At 40.0% G+C, this 15470-nt stretch overlaps 1 protein-coding gene and 1 long non-coding RNA gene across 3 annotated transcripts; one reads left to right on the top strand and one right to left on the bottom strand.

The window, feature by feature from the left end:
* The first annotated feature begins 8 nt into the window (after positions 1-8).
* Positions 9-14589, top strand: elapor1 (endosome-lysosome associated apoptosis and autophagy regulator 1). The gene is made up of 22 exons (XM_056384107.1): positions 9-167; positions 2023-2143; positions 2267-2447; positions 2586-2733; positions 2830-2910; positions 3014-3119; positions 3211-3360; positions 3647-3735; positions 3946-4123; positions 6068-6196; positions 6422-6512; positions 6591-6696; positions 6799-6936; positions 8419-8682; positions 9506-9682; positions 9775-9925; positions 10628-10721; positions 10915-11016; positions 11228-11354; positions 12699-12877; positions 13022-13187; positions 13270-14589. The coding sequence occupies exons 1-22, from the start codon at positions 81-83 to the stop codon at positions 13354-13356; spliced, it is 2952 nt and encodes a 983-aa protein (XP_056240082.1). The 5' UTR covers positions 9-80; the 3' UTR covers positions 13357-14589.
* On the bottom strand, positions 9818-12692 carry LOC130174372 (uncharacterized). 2 transcript variants are annotated; one of them, XR_008828589.1, is made up of 3 exons: positions 11530-12692; positions 11211-11423; positions 9818-9955 (listed from the first exon to the last, which is right to left on the bottom strand). It is a non-coding gene; the product is annotated as an uncharacterized LOC130174372 (long non-coding RNA). The 2 variants fall into 2 exon arrangements; XR_008828588.1 differs by having other exon boundaries at positions 11211-11420.
* Positions 14590-15470: the final 881 nt, after the last annotated feature.

Below are 15470 nucleotides of genomic sequence, written 5' to 3'. Positions count from 1 at the left end.
GCGGGCAGCACCTGAGGGCGTATGCAGGTCAACCCACCGCTCCTCCGTCACCATCACTTCCACACTGACAGGAGGCGACGATGCAGCGAGGCCTGACACACCTGAGCCACTTTTTGCTGTGGCTGCTTTTTGCACAAACATCTGCGGATTTGCCGATGTGCAAAGAGGTGAGGAGGTTCATGTTGTTTTTATTCTTACGCAGTAAAGCCATTCAAAGTTAAAATTGCTCGTAGGTGTCAGCTGTTTTTATCATGTAGTCTACATACAAAGGTGTCATCAGGTAAACTCGTGGAACACCTTAGAAGCAGTGTCATCAGCATTTGGAGACCTGTTCAAGGGAAGTGTTTTAACTTAGAACTGACTTTAAATGCTTGTAAAGAAAAATGTACATTTTCTGATGTGAGTTTTGAATAGACACATTCACAGTGGGACTATAGTTTGGCCACCTGAACATATTGTGTGTGTGGGAAATGAACATATGTTTACACAGCAAGTGTTTGAATTACATTAGTCATTCACTTGTGCTTGCTTCAGTGTTGTTACAGTTATCAGACACTTGTTTTACTACATCTTCCATATGCTACATATAGTCTGCTGTGCTCTCCTCACCCTTCTCTATCTACTTTCAGTTTGCATAATAACAGTACTGTTTGATAATAATCAAGACATTTCTTTTTTTTTTTTTTTTTTTAATCTATTTACTTTGAACATTACTTCAGAGTGTGTAGTAGCTGCCACACACCTGTAGACTTTCATGTTTTGTGAGCTAATAAAGGTTGCCTATTAGCAGCTACTTTTTCCAGGTGAGCTTGTTTCCATGCCAGCCCATTGACCATGTGGCTCAGCGGTCATCGTGTCCCGTTGCCGTGGTTTCCTCATGTTTGTTTAAATGAGGCAATTAAGCTCCAGCACATCCCCAGTTTGGTGCATTTTTACATCAGATCCTCCCACTCAGACCCGTGTTCATCTGATACCCCAACCACCGCTAATGTAGCAGCTCTAATAGAAAACACACAGAGCCAGAGGAGAGTGCTGCTGTGTTTCTGTTAACTATTAATCCCACCACCAGGCTGTGTGTGGGCTTGGATTAGTTCTGAATGACCTTCCTAGGAACATTACAGCCTCCTGTTGACCAATGATCAAATCTTAAGTTTACACTGTGTGTCTGCTCTGTATTCATGACTTGTCTCAGAAGGTGTCAGATCAACAAGATTACCTTTAACGTTATGTCAATCCTCAAATAACATCATTACGGGTGGGACAGTGTTTGTCAGTCACCTACTGTAAGTATCGAAGCACGACAGACAAACACGGCAGAAGCTTTGCACCTGAGCTCCTGCTGTCTCCGAACTTCTGTGACGACACTGAAGTGAAATGTTTACAGAAGAGTTGGATCTCTCCCCCTTGGCCAAGTAAATAAGGCCTGGAGGGGCTGGAGCTTCAGCACATCCTTGATGAGAGAGATTAAAACGGCTGCCTTGGCAAATATTAGCCTCCATCTTTATTTGTAAAAGAGGCTGGTCTGACCCGAAGTTTAAAACAGGCAGATAACCTGTCTACCAACAGCCTCATTTCCTCCCCACATGCATGTTGATTTGCAACCTTTGTAGTGTTGCAACAATTAGTCTATTAATCAATTAGTCAATGATCAAAGAATTAATCTACAACAACTTTGATGTTAGATTAGTTTTTATAAGATTTTCTGATTCCAGCGTCTCAAATGTGAGGATTTGATGCATTTCTTTATCATTGTTTTGGATTGAGGACAGTTGGTTGGACAAAACAAAACATCTGAAGACTTCAACTTTGGCCCTGAGAAATTAAAATGGGCATTTTCCAGTATTTTCTCACATATTGTAGATAAAACAGAGAATTGGCAGATTAACTGATAAATTATATATATAAATAATCATTAGTTGCAGCCCTTCTCCTTTATTTTTCCATATAATTTATTCATGCTGTGCATATAGTGCTTTTGCTATCCGGCTGTGTGAAACTCACAGCTGTGTTGTGTCCCTGCAGTCAGACTATCACTTTGAGTACACAGAGTGTGACGTACTCGGGTCTCGATGGAGAGTGGCAGTTCCAAACAAACCCGACACATGCACAGGTCTACCAGATCCAGTGAGAGGCACTCAGTGCAGTGAGTTCCCTCCTTTTACATGTAAAACAGCTTTAACATGTAAATAATGAACTGTATCTGTTCACTGCCACATCTCCATGAACCTCTCCTCTCTGCCCTTGCTTGGTCTTTTTCCTCTTATAGCCTTCTCTTGTAGTGAGGGGGAGTTCCTGGCCATGCAGTCGCAGCAGTGCCAGAAGTGTGCTGCAGGCACCTACTCTCTGGGCACCGGCGTGGCCTTCGATGAGTGGGACAGCCTACCGACAGGTTTTGTCACCCACGGGGTGACAACAAATGGCGGGGATGCCCACACAGACTGCTCCAAGTCAGTACGCACTGTACCTCACTTATTTTTAAAAGTCTTTGTCTCTTTTGTCTTAGCTGAATGAATCAATTGAAATCCTCATTGTTTCTTGGTTTGAAGAAGCTCATCCGACTCTTTCTGCTGCTGATGTTTTTCCAGCTCAACGTGGACACCGTCAGGTGATTACATAGCCTCAAACACAGATGAGTGCACTGCCGTGCTGTCCTATGCCGTGAGCCTGAAGAAACCTGGAACTGTGTCCTTTGAGTATTTCTACCCTGACAACAGTGTCTACTTTGAGTTCTTTGTAAGTGCTTTAAAATGACTGTTGTTGTTGACGAAGAGTTCTGTGTGTAGGAGGAATATTTGGTGACCTCGCTCTCTTTTCTCCCCCCTCCCGTAGGTTCAGAACGACCAGTGTCAGTCTACAGACTCTGAAAGCCGGTGGATGAAGATCTCAGAGAGCAGCTGGAGTAAATACAGGGTTTGTCTGAGTGTAGCTTTAGCACTATGTCACACCTGCTTGCATCAGCATTTTACCTCTGCTGCTCTCCGTCTCTTTCATTTATCAAACTGACTCTGTGCAGGTTGAGCTGAACACTGGCAATAACGTGCTGTACTGGAGAACCACTGCCTACACTCTGCAGGGCAGCGCCGTCAAACCTGTGCTGTTAAGAAATGTTGCCATCTCAGGTAGATTAACACCCGTTTTGTTCGCTCTTCAACTCCTTTTTTGTTGTTGTTGTTGTTAATGATTAAAAGGTGATTAATGGTTTTCTTCCAGGGGTGGCCTTCACATCGGAGTGTTTCCATTGTAAACCTGGCACCTACAGTGCAAAACCAGGATCCGCCCGCTGTGCCCCCTGCCCTGCTGACACCTACTCCACTAAGGGTGCCACTGTTTGCCATCAGTGTGAACCAGACAAATATGCAGGTATCCATGTTCACATTTCTAACACTCCATCCACAAAGAGAGTCACATCACTTACTGACGTGTTCTCTAACTTCATATCATTATTGTAGATACGGCTGAACTTACAACCGCTACGTATTTGCATGCTGCCACACATACATAAAGCAATCTGCATTCAAATACTTTTACTGCTTAAGAGGTTACAGAGTGTGTATTTCTTATCACTGGATCTTAATGTGAGCTGTGTGTTTCCCCCCTCGTCCCCGCCGGCTGGTTCACATGGCTTGGTTTTTTCCATGTTTCTCAGAGGCTGGTTCAGGGAGCTGCAAACCGAGACCCGCTTGTGCAAACAGTGATTACTTCTACACTCACACTCCCTGTGACTCCGAGGGAAAGGTAATGTCGACAAAAACACACGGAAGCAACATTCATGCAGGTTGAGTCGAGGTGAACACGTGGGAGAGATTCTCGCTTTCTGAATCCTGCTGCTACTGCCACAACCATCTGTTGTACCTATCGGGTTTCTTTAAATATAAATCATCTGCGCTGATTGAGCTTCTGGTGGCTTCTTTCATTTATTCACGTCTGGCTTGTTGTGTGTCTCAGACGCAGCTCATGTACAAGTGGATTGAACCTAAGATCTGCAATGAGACCACTGAAGGAGCGGTGAAGCTTCCTGCGTCAGGGGAGAAGACAACCTGTCCACCGTGTAACCCGGGGTTCTTTGTCACCAACTCCTCCACCTGTGAACCCTGCGCCAACGGTTTCTACTCTAATGGAACAGGTGCAGAATCAGTACACTAATTATACTGCATTTTCACGTGATTCTTTTTTTTTTTATTTGCAGTGACATACTCTGCATGTGTACTTACCGAAGGTGTCGATCATTTGATGCTAAATAACCATTAATATGATTTTATTTGTTGCCGAGACAAACTTTGAATCGATCAGTCGTCTTGACTGCAGGTTGATTTATGCGTCTAGAGAGAATAAGGAACAGTGATTAAAGTCCTGAATCAAATTACAGAAAACATCCAGTGACTAACTAGAGCTGAATAATCAACAAAGCCATGTAAAGTCAGTAGATAAATATAGAACGTCAGAGAGCAGAGAAAATGATTTTCAACGCACAAAGTAAACATGGTGGACACATATACATATACACATACACATGCATATACCCACACATACTGTCCTTGTATACATGTGTTCACACAGTCACATACACTGTATGACACACATCTATACACAGCATTTAGGGAGGGATTATATAAGGCTGCTATGACAGAAGGGACAAAACTCCTGCCAAAGCAAACCCTCTTACAGAGTCTCCTCTCTGCAGGAGTAATGTCACACACAAGTAATGTCAAGTGTTCATTTGCTTTGTCGAGTGATGCGTGTGATGGCTCTGTTGTTAAGGCTGCTTTTTCTGGAGATGGACAGCATGGTAGAAACGCAATAGAATGGGATGAATTATGCTTTGCTGCAGATACAACATACATTATTTTAAAGTAAAAACATATAGTCAAGTCAGTTTCATTTATATTTAAGTAATATCACATGAGAGGGAGTGACGTACTGAATATCAGCACGGCTGTGATTCGGTCGTAGGTACGAGACCGCAAGCTTCTTTCCTTCCCTTCATCCTCTTCTGACGATCATACAGAATTTAATTCAAATGTTATTTCTGGAAATATTTTCATTTTTGCAAATTTTGTTATAATCTATACCGACCATTAATGTAATGCTGATTAACAATTAATAGAACACCTGATAACATGTAGTTAAAAGTCCCAAATTACAAATTCGGAACTAACTGTTGTAGTTGTATAAAACCCAAAATCCCGAATCTCAAATTGGGCTCAAGGGGCTTGACAATCTGTGCAGCGGGAAAAACTCTCCCCTAAAAATCCTTATAGACCATTCAAACAAGTCAAAACAAATCACTTGAGATTTCTTGTGCCATTTATTCAACAACTTTGTTATTGTTACATTCAAACTTAGTGTAAAACTGTTACCACTTTAATACTACCCTTATAAAGGCTTTATAATTGGTTTATAATTAAGTTATTTATTAATTTGGTTGTTAATGCTTTATAAATCATAAATAAACAATTATAAACAAGTTATAACACAGTTTTCATACATTGATGCAGGCTCACTATTTGGCAAGATCAAGTTAATGCTTACTACTCATTAATCCTACTAATGACTTACTACCTTTTATAACTGGTAAAAGGAGCCTTATTGTAAAGTGTAAAACACATCATTGTTTATTGATATGCCGAATGTTTTGACCATTAAGAAGGTGACGGTGGTTCATTGCTAGTGACTGAACAAACGTGATGAAGCAGCAGCTACAAAAGCTGATGATGGAGAAAACAAAGAAAGCTCAGTAACTAATGAGAGATGAGGCTCAACAGTACAGATACATGCTGGCTCACTATTTGGCAAACAACAGGCCCCTGTTGGCCTTTTTATCTAATGTTTTATAACAATTTATAAATGATTTGAAGTGTTAACAAACTAACTAATATACTAATTATAAACCATTCATAAATCCTTTGTAGGGGTCGTCTTATAGTAAAGTGGTGCCGTAAAATGTAATGGTAGTTCCGTACCTTCCCTGTCTTCATCTGTTTTCAAGTACACGTAATACTCGGAAATGCTAAAAATACTAAAAACCTACACGTTTACACTGATATAATAACACATTATTTACTCACAGCCTGTGCTAAGTGCCCTGTTGGCACAGAGCCGGTGGTGGGCTTCGAGTACAAATGGTGGAACACCATGCCGAGCAACATGAAGAGCTCCGTCTTCACTCGGGAGTTCAGCCACTCCGACCACAGCACAGGTAAGAGACTTCACATTAGTTGGTCATGATTGACCAATCACACGCTCAGCCTGAGGATTTCTTACAGTAACATTCCTACAAATTTGTCCTTTAATCCTTATTTATAAGTGATGATTCACATAATATGCAATGTGCATGGCCACCTGAATTATTGTGTCTGTTTGTGTGTATTGTTTGTTTGAAAGCACAGGAGTGTGTTATCATTTTTCCTCTTTGTAACCACAGCATGGGAGGTGGCTGGAGAGTACATTTACACCACGCCTGGGGATCAGGACACAGACTATCTGATGCTCATACTCAACGTCCCTGGATACAGGTGAAGTCAAGCATTTTCTCTAGAAGAAATTACACATAAAGCTCTGTATCCAGTATGTAATGTCACATGTCTCCACAGGCTGCCTCAGTCCCTGGTCAAAGACAGTGAAAGGACTGAACTGTCTTCCATCACCTTTGTCTTTGAGACCACGTGCACAGCTGACTGCAAATTGTACTTCCTGGCTGTGAGTGAAAATGGTGCATTTTGTCACACGTGTGCTTCAGGTGATGATAAAGAAGCTTGACACGTGTATGAATATAAACGAGGCGAATGCATTTCTCTGCAGGGTTATAATCAGTGGAATAATAATGTGGTGGAGCAGTGGAAAGGCAGCAACAGGAAACAGTCGTACTCCTACCTGATCCATAGCAACAGCACCGTCAGCTTCACCTGGACGTTTCAGCGAACAGAGACCTTTAACATGGTGAGACACAGCAGCACATCCCAAACATCAGTGTTGATCTTCCAGCAGCTTCACTGCTATAAAATGTTTTCTGAGGTCACCGTGACCTTTGACCTTTGACCATCAAAGTCTAACCAGTTCATCCTTGAGTCCACGTGAAGGTTTGTACTAAATTTGAAGAAATTCCCTCAAGGCGTTACAGAGATATATTGTGTCCACGAGAATGGGACGGACGGACAACCTGAAAATATTATGAACATAATGAAAACAAATAAACAGAAACAAAACACAAGAAATGAACATAAAATCAAGAACCAAAAACAGCACAGACGAAACAAAATGCCAGCATCCTCCTAACAATTAAGGTTAAGGCCATCAGCACAGTGCCAGTCAGTCAAATAAAGGTTTACCTGGTTACAGTCGGTTGGTCTTTCTGAATTCCCTTAGTGTCTTCGTATTCTTTGCTTTGGCTCATCAGAGAGAAAACTTGCTGATGACTCATAGACTTTATTGTAAATGTAAAATCATCACGTTGAAGAGAAGAAAACAATAAATAAAAACAATATTGTTCTTAAACTTCAGAGACGACGCTTAATATCTGGTGTAGCGCAATAGTATAAACTCATTTATACGGTGCAGGAGGAGCTGCAAGAGAGCCAGAAGATGAAGCACCGAATGTAGGGATAAATACTGTAACTATATTTACAAAGAATGTCTGTAAATGTTTTAAATGATCACTAGAATTTATTCTGACAGACTCCTGAAGCATTGTCATGCTTCCTCTGACTGTTGTGGAGGTGATTTTTGCACTGACAGAGGACGGTGGGTTTGTCCCCCAGATACTGCACTTAACTGTAGAGGGCAGTCTGGAGCTGAACTTCAAAAAAATCTAAATGACCTTTGTGAGTATAAAACACAGTGTGGTGGGAGAAGTACTCTGATATGTTACTGGAGTGCATGTCAGTAAAAGTACCAAAGTATTAAGTAAAGTATCAAAACCTAAAGCACTAATTATACAGAATGGCTCATTTCTTAATGATATAAATTATATATTTAATATTAAATTTTGAATATTGATGAATTAATGTGTAAAAAATCACTTTTGCTGCAGCTCATAAAGGTGGAGATCATTTTAATCACTTCATATTCTGGTGGGTAATTTTGGCCCAGATATCAATAAAGTCTTATCTTTACCTAAAATAATGTTGATTATATTTTATATTTCTAATCTGGATCTGCAAAGTAACTAAAGTAAATAAATGTACTGCAGTCATAAGTACAATATTTGCTTCAGAACTGGAATGGATATAGAAAGCAGGAAATGGAAATAATCAAGCCAAGTCAAAATTGTACTGAAGTGCAGAACTTGATTAAATTTGTTCAGCTACTTTCCACAACAGACGACATTTTTATCTTCCAAAGTGTTCCTCTGTCCAGAGCCAACCACCCTCTGTGTTTAGAGTCTCAGCTGATGAATGACACCCGATGTTTCTCTTCCCCCAGGAGAGGAAATACAGCCGCGACGTTGCAAAGATCTACGCCATCCGCATCACCAATGTGGTCGGAGGTGTAGCCTCGCAGTGTCGACGCTGTGCCCTGAGCTCCGCAGAGGCCGGCTCCGCCTGCGTTCCCTGCCCACCGGGACACTACATGGTCAACGGGACAGGGGTGTGTAAGAGATGCTCGCCGAACACTTTCATCAGGGCTGAGCAGCCTGTGGGGGAGGCGGCTTGTGTTCACTGTGGTCCAAACACCAAGAGAAACAAGGTGAGGAGAACGAAGTCCTGACCGCTGGAAAACTCTAATTACAAAGCTATGACTAAATCTATCAGAGCGTAAATGTGTCCCGGCCGAGGTCGTTAGAGGTCATCACCTCAGGGTTGCTTCAGGGACTATAATGAACTGTTTCAATAAAATAAAGATGAATTAATAATGAAATGATTACATTATATTGAATAACATTAAACATGATATAGTATTTGTTTCTCTGGCAATGTACAGAAGGCGTTAACAGACATCACTGAGGGACAAAACATTTACAGACAATATAACTGGAGAGATTAATACATAAAGAAAATGTGAAACAATTAAATCAGACAATTTTACAAACTTCAAAAAAGAAAATCATGACGTCAGCATTTCTAAAATCCTAGCTATTGCCATGAATGCATGTGTATCTGTAGGCATATCCTAAATGAAGGTATATAATGCTTGTTCTTGTGTACTTTTGCCCGTCTTACATGACTTCCTGCTTATTTCTTTTATTAGGAAAAGCAATTTCTCTCTTTTTTTTAACCCAGAAGTCAGAAACCTCTTTCCATATTTGATTTTAAATTGTTCACAGGAGCCACTTTACCAAATTAATGTTGGTCTGACTAAAGTAGCGCTTACGTACCTTTTTTAATACGTTTTTATTTTAATTTCGCAAATATATATCAACCCACATCATAAATCTCCTCACATAAACAAACAAAACAAATGCTAAAATATAATTTGTTTTATTATGTTTTCCCACATTGATCCACCCTCAGTAAACAGAATATGATGTGCATATAAATGCGTCTGTGGTTGACTCCCTGACTTCCTGCAGGCTTACTCAGCTTGTGTCAGTGACTGTTCGCTGGATGTGCGGACGAGAGCAGGAGCCCGGCTGCAGTACGACTTCTCTCCTCTGGCCAACGTCACCAGCTTCCACAGCGGGCCTCGCTTCACCAACAAAGGCCTGAGATATTTCCATCTCTTCAGCGTGGGTCTGTGTGGGAAAGAGGTGAGACGGCCGTGATCCTTTTTTTTTTTTTTTTTTTTTTTGTAAAATAGTAGTTTGACGTGCGTTCTAACCTGCCGTGCTCCTCTTCGCAGGGCCGTGTGCCAGCCACATGTGTGGACAACGTAACAGAGAGTGGGAGAGAGGTCAGAGGTTACGTCTGCCAGTCCACCGTGGTTCCCTCTGAAATCAGGAGTCAGAGCGTGGTGTCCTCCCAGCCTTTCCTCATCGGTGACTCACTCATCGGTATGGACTGAATGCTGCAGCCAGCTATCGCTGTGAATGAGAAGCATACGTTTGAAAGATTTTTTTCATAAGACAAGACAAGTCACAACATTCAGTAATTTTCTGAAAAATCTGTGGTAACAATTTCCATATTAATTAATGGCAGCACCCTCTGTTCACACATTAGTGGTGTTTCCACTTTTCTATTTCTCAGCGTCAGTGCTCCAATAAAAGCAGCTATTTTATTACAGTTTCTGGATTTTCACATAAGTCTTAAACTTTTAGTGAATATTACCTAAGGATTTAGATGTGAGTATTTAATAGAGGAATAGAGAAAACTTCAACATTTTCAGGAGCTTTAACTCCTCTGTTGTTTTTACTACCACCAGTAGTGTTTCAGCTCCTGCTTTTTTATCAGAGATCATTTGCAGTAGTCTGCTGGATGTAGTGCGTGCCTGATCGTGACTGAATTCTGCATCATTTCATTCATTCCCAACCTCAGGTTTGAGACCCCACAAGGTGTAACGAGCTGAATCTAAGGGTGTTGTTAGATTATTACCATGAGAACTTCTGCTAAATTATGTTTATTTTTTCTAATATTTCCTATTCTAGCTGTACTACTGTAAGGAGGCATCAAAATGGACATTTCTTTGAAAAAGACTGTTTACACTGTGAGCATTTCATTTATCAGATGACAAACATATGTCCCATGTTATTCTGAAGGTGTGACCACTGACACGGCGCTGGCTGGCGTCTCTTCTCCAAATTGGCTGTTCTCCCCTGCACCCGGCTTGCCAGACGTCATATTCTATTACAAGTAATTAGGATCACTATTTATTCTGCTTCATTCATCCACTGTGATGCATTCATATTTTTAATAGCAAATTTTTGATACTGGAAGTTTAATCATTTGAAATGTAATAGACACTCAAAAACAGTCTAAAATATATCACATATATATCCCACGGTGGTTAAGATCTTCATTTTTGTCATGTTTGTGATGTTTCCAGGTCCAGTGAGAAGACTCAGGCTTGTAAACAAGGCAGGTCAGCCACCATCAGACTGAGATGTAATCCCACAGTGACGGCTAAAGACCACATCACACTGCCCAGGTATCTCACACCAGAACCAAACTCAGCTTTTCACCTGACACAGAGTCATCCAGACAGCATTTGATTTGACACACATACTGTTCTTTCAGCCATATGCAGGTCACATATTGAGCTCTCTGAAGCTGAACTGTCGACTAAGTGGCTCCTTGGAGATCATTTCTGCCGTGTAAAAAGCTTGTAAACACCTCTCTTACCTTGTTTTCCTCCGCAGTAACTGTTCAGAGGGGACGTGTGATGGTTGTTCTTTCCACCTTCTGTGGCAGAGCCAGCATGCATGTCCACTCTGCACCAAACACCACTACAGAGAGATTGTCAGCGCTTGTATCCAGGGAATACAGGTAGAGTGGAGCGAAATCATTTTACCTCCTTAACCCCACAAATCCATCACAGATCAAACACAAACTCTGCTGTGTGGAAAGAAACACTTAAAGTTATAATATGTACGTTTTCCACATTAAAATGTCTAAAAATGACTAGACCTATGTTATACATTTTTTTGAGTTGTATACTTACATTTTCACAAATGTTTCCAATAATTCGCAAACCAGATAAATACGTATTTTTAATATGGTAACAGTCAATGACATCATCCCCTATGTGCATGGGTCGGTGTTGTGGATGCCTGCCAGAATCTCAACATTGACTTTTATCTAGTTTTAAGCCACATACGCTTTTTACACCTTGGTGGTTTTCAGCTCTATATTTGAATAGATTATAATAGGATTTTGGTCACCGGACGTCTGGATCTGAAGTTATCAGAGAAACAAGCTGAGGAAATGTTAGACAGCTCAGCTCCCAGCTGCTGGAGACGTCCTGTCCTGTGTCACTGAAGAGTGTCGGTGAATCACTGATTTATTTTTGTTAAAGTGAAACTGCTTTGTTCGTTTACCGGGTTTAAGCCCCTGGTCCGTTTGTTGTGGAGACGAGAGCACCTTTGCAGATAATTTGGCTGCCGGGAAAAGCCTGCTGAACGCCTGGTTCATAATTTATTAACAAAGGTAAGCAGTCTCAGTTTCCAGCTACTCCCTCTCCGCCGACGTGCGTCAGCAAATCACTGATTTTTTTTTTTTTTTTAAAGTGAGACTGCGTTATTCGTTTAGTGGTTTTAATCCCCTGGTGTGTTTGTTATGGAGAGGAGGACACCTCTGTGGCTAATTCAGCTGCTGTTAAAAACCTCCTGAACGTCTGGTTCATAAATTATCAGAGAAACAGTCCAAACAAAGGTTAGCATCAATCTCAGCTCCAGCTCTTCCCTGAGTCTCTGTCCTCCGTACAGCGTCGCTGCTTTATTACTTGTTTTTAACGGTCGGAATCACCTGGTCTGTTTGATTTCTTGAACCCCTTGACACTGGAGGAATCCAAACCGGGAGTAGATTACTGTAATGGTGGTGAAGACAACAACTCCCATGGTCCCATCTTTTGTTATTGTTTTGATTGAGAGACCCCTGGAGGCAGAAGTTACATACTGTGCGTTTAAAGATCCTAAATATACCAATGATGTCAGACTAGATTACAGAAAAACAATGTATAGAATAATTTACAAGAAGGTTTGAATCTTAAGCCACAAGAGGTAGTGTACTATAGCTGTGATACACTGAAGCACTGGAACAAACAGATGTTCATCTAAGGTTTATGGGGATATTTAAAGGAACAGTTCAACATTTTGAGGGATTTTGTTTCAGAGAACCACCTATGTGTGGCAGCAGCCGTTGCAGTGCTACGGAGGAGAGTCCCTACCGGTGCAAAAAGTCAGCGCTTGTGTGACCCTGGATTTCTGGCTCAAGTTTGGTGTTTCCACGGGAACGATTGCTGCTGTGCTACTCATCAGTATCAGCTGCTATTTCTGGAAGAAGACACGCAAGTAAGACTGCTGAGCTCCACACTTCCTTCGGTGTTTGTTGAAGCACCGATATGTCGTGGCAGTAAATAAAATTAAAGCTAAAACCTAAACAGTATGAAAACATTTAGAATTATTTTGTTTATTGCTGTCTTTCTCCACTTGCAGGTTGCAGTATAAATACTCCAAGCTGATGATGAGCTCTGGGGGTAAAGAGTGTGAACTGCCCACTGCAGACAGCTGTGCAATAATGGAGGGAGAGGACGCAGAGGACGAGCTCATGGACCTCACCAAGAAATCCTTCTTCACCAAAATTAAGTCCTTCTCACGGGAGGTCAGTAAACGCTCCATTCACACACACTCTTACAGTACAAGGCTACTTCTCATGCTTCATGTTATCATCACTGTGTTTCCAGAGGACGTATGATGGGTTTGACTCAGTTCCACTAAAGTCTTCGTCTTCACTCCACCAAAGAGAGGAGGAGGACTCTGATGATGCTTAAATCAGAGGATGAACAGGTCTTTCATGGTCTTTGTGGAGTCATAGAAAACAGAGATGGGCTGTGAATGCATTTTATTTATTACAAAAGATATAGGCTTACTGAGGGAGTTTTGAAATAATGCAAGGAGTGACAGTTTTATTTAGTAGTTTTGGCATATGTTAGGTTTCCACACCTAATATTGAAAGACAAAGTCTCCATATTGGGGATATTCTTCACGTATTTGGGAATATTTTCAAAGCCCATGGTGTATTTCAAAAGACCACGACAGAGAAAGTTACACTTTTTGTCGATGTGTGAGACCGTGTACATTTTACATGACTGTTACTGTGTATTTCACTTTTTTCTCTTTTTTGTCTCCTTTGTTTATTTGTTTTATTAGCCACGCCATCTAGTTCAGTTTTAGAACGCTATTTGGCAATATATTCGCTATGCTTGATTTAGTAACCTTTTCTGCTGCACCAAAGTTTATGATATTATTTTGTTTTACTCTAAAGTAAAGACATTTTCTACATCTTTAGGAACTAAGAATGACCTTATATAACTTCACATTACATTGATTTGAGGTGGCTTAATTCCACTACATTCCTGCATGATGTTTTTACAGTGTAAGAATTACACTTGAGTTATGAAAAAGCCAACTTCAGAGAAAAAAAGTGCCTTCCTGAAAGTGAAGAATAAGTCGCATGTGTTGTTTTACTCCTAAAGCAAAGTGTCAGAGAATTCTTTAAGAGCAGCTCCGGAGTGATCACATGATTAATCATATGTGTGAAAAGAGACCCCCTTTGTCCCATTGTTCATTCGGTGATGTTAAAAGCATATATGATTTTAATTTCAAGACTAATTTGTCTATGCAGACCCTTTGGAATTTATAGATGAAAAAGACAACAACCTAATACATTTATGGTAACTCTGTATATTGGGATGAAATGATAGGAAATTGGCTGAAAACAGGAAAGAAATTCTGCTGTTGGTACATAAGAGAAAAAGGATACTGAGGAGCTCAGAAGCTCTTAAAACCACTGTCTCTATATTAAGACCTTTTTAAGTTTTTGGAACTAGACATTAGAAAATGGTTTGGTGTCTGTGACTGTAGGACAACTTCTGCCTGAATTTGATGATGTATTTTCTACTTAATGCCACTATATTGTATGTTTATATGTATTTCCATGTGCTTTTGATTGAAAAAAAAACCTATATAATTGATTGTTTAATTAAAAAATGAATACAAACTGAGGGCGTTTTAAAAAGAAGAAGATGTTAATCACTGAATATGCTAATAATATAGTAATAGATTTTTACTCATGAAATTATTTTTCCACATCACATTTTAAATGTCTCATCTTGGCAAATAAAGTATGATTACAAGCAGTGGTGGAAAGTAACTAATAGAATTACTTCCAAAATTAGATTTCTGTTACTTTATACTTCTACTTCAGTACAATTGAGAATGAATATTGTATCTATCAGTTATAGATGCCAGTTACTTTGCAGATAAAGTTATTTTAACATACAAAACATAAATTTGTACTTTTACATAAGTCAAGAGTTTGAACGCTGAACTTTTACTTGTAAAGGAGTATGTTTACATTGCTTTTACTAAAAGATCTGAATAATTACAAATAATTACACTCATTTAGCAGAATAATGTGTGTGTGTGTGTGTGTGTGTGTGTGTGTGTGTGTGTGTGTGTGTGTGCGCACTATAGGAATAGGTTTTTCTGTTATTTTGTGCACCCCGTTTATATCAATAAGGGTAGACTAACAGAAACACCTTTCTGTGTAATGCAATACAGTTCAACAGCACCACAAACTACATCTTCCAAAATGATCACAGTTGAATCAACACCTCTGTGAAACAGTTTCAGTAAAAACTCAACATTATAGCCTTCATGAAAGTAGGATTTATTGCAGGACTGTAGTATTACACTGTATCAGCTAGTGTACCTAATATCTTGATTACTGAGTGTTAATGTAGTGGAGTAAAAAGTACAATATTTATCTCCACATAGTAGTGGAAGTATAAAGTAGCATAAAATGGAAATAATCAAGTAAAGTATATTATATGGTATAAGATTATAATTATAATAATATAATAATAATAATTAATCTATAAAT

Source organism: Seriola aureovittata, chromosome 9 (genome assembly GCF_021018895.1).
Source record: "Seriola aureovittata isolate HTS-2021-v1 ecotype China chromosome 9, ASM2101889v1, whole genome shotgun sequence".
NCBI lineage: Eukaryota > Metazoa > Chordata > Actinopteri > Carangiformes > Carangidae > Seriola > Seriola aureovittata.
This window is presented reverse-complemented; position numbering and strand designations above follow the sequence as displayed.

Bases quoted from the DNA above. Each gene is read 5' to 3' on its own strand.
- elapor1 (XM_056384107.1), top strand. From the start codon at position 81: ATGCAGCGAGGCCTGACACACCTGAGCCACTTTTTGCTGTGGCTGCTT. The intron at 6,197-6,421 runs GTAAGAGACTTC...TTGTAACCACAG, and splicing joins CCACTCCGACCACAGCACAG to CATGGGAGGTGGCTGGAGAG. The intron at 6,937-8,418 runs GTGAGACACAGC...CTCTTCCCCCAG, and splicing joins GAACAGAGACCTTTAACATG to GAGAGGAAATACAGCCGCGA.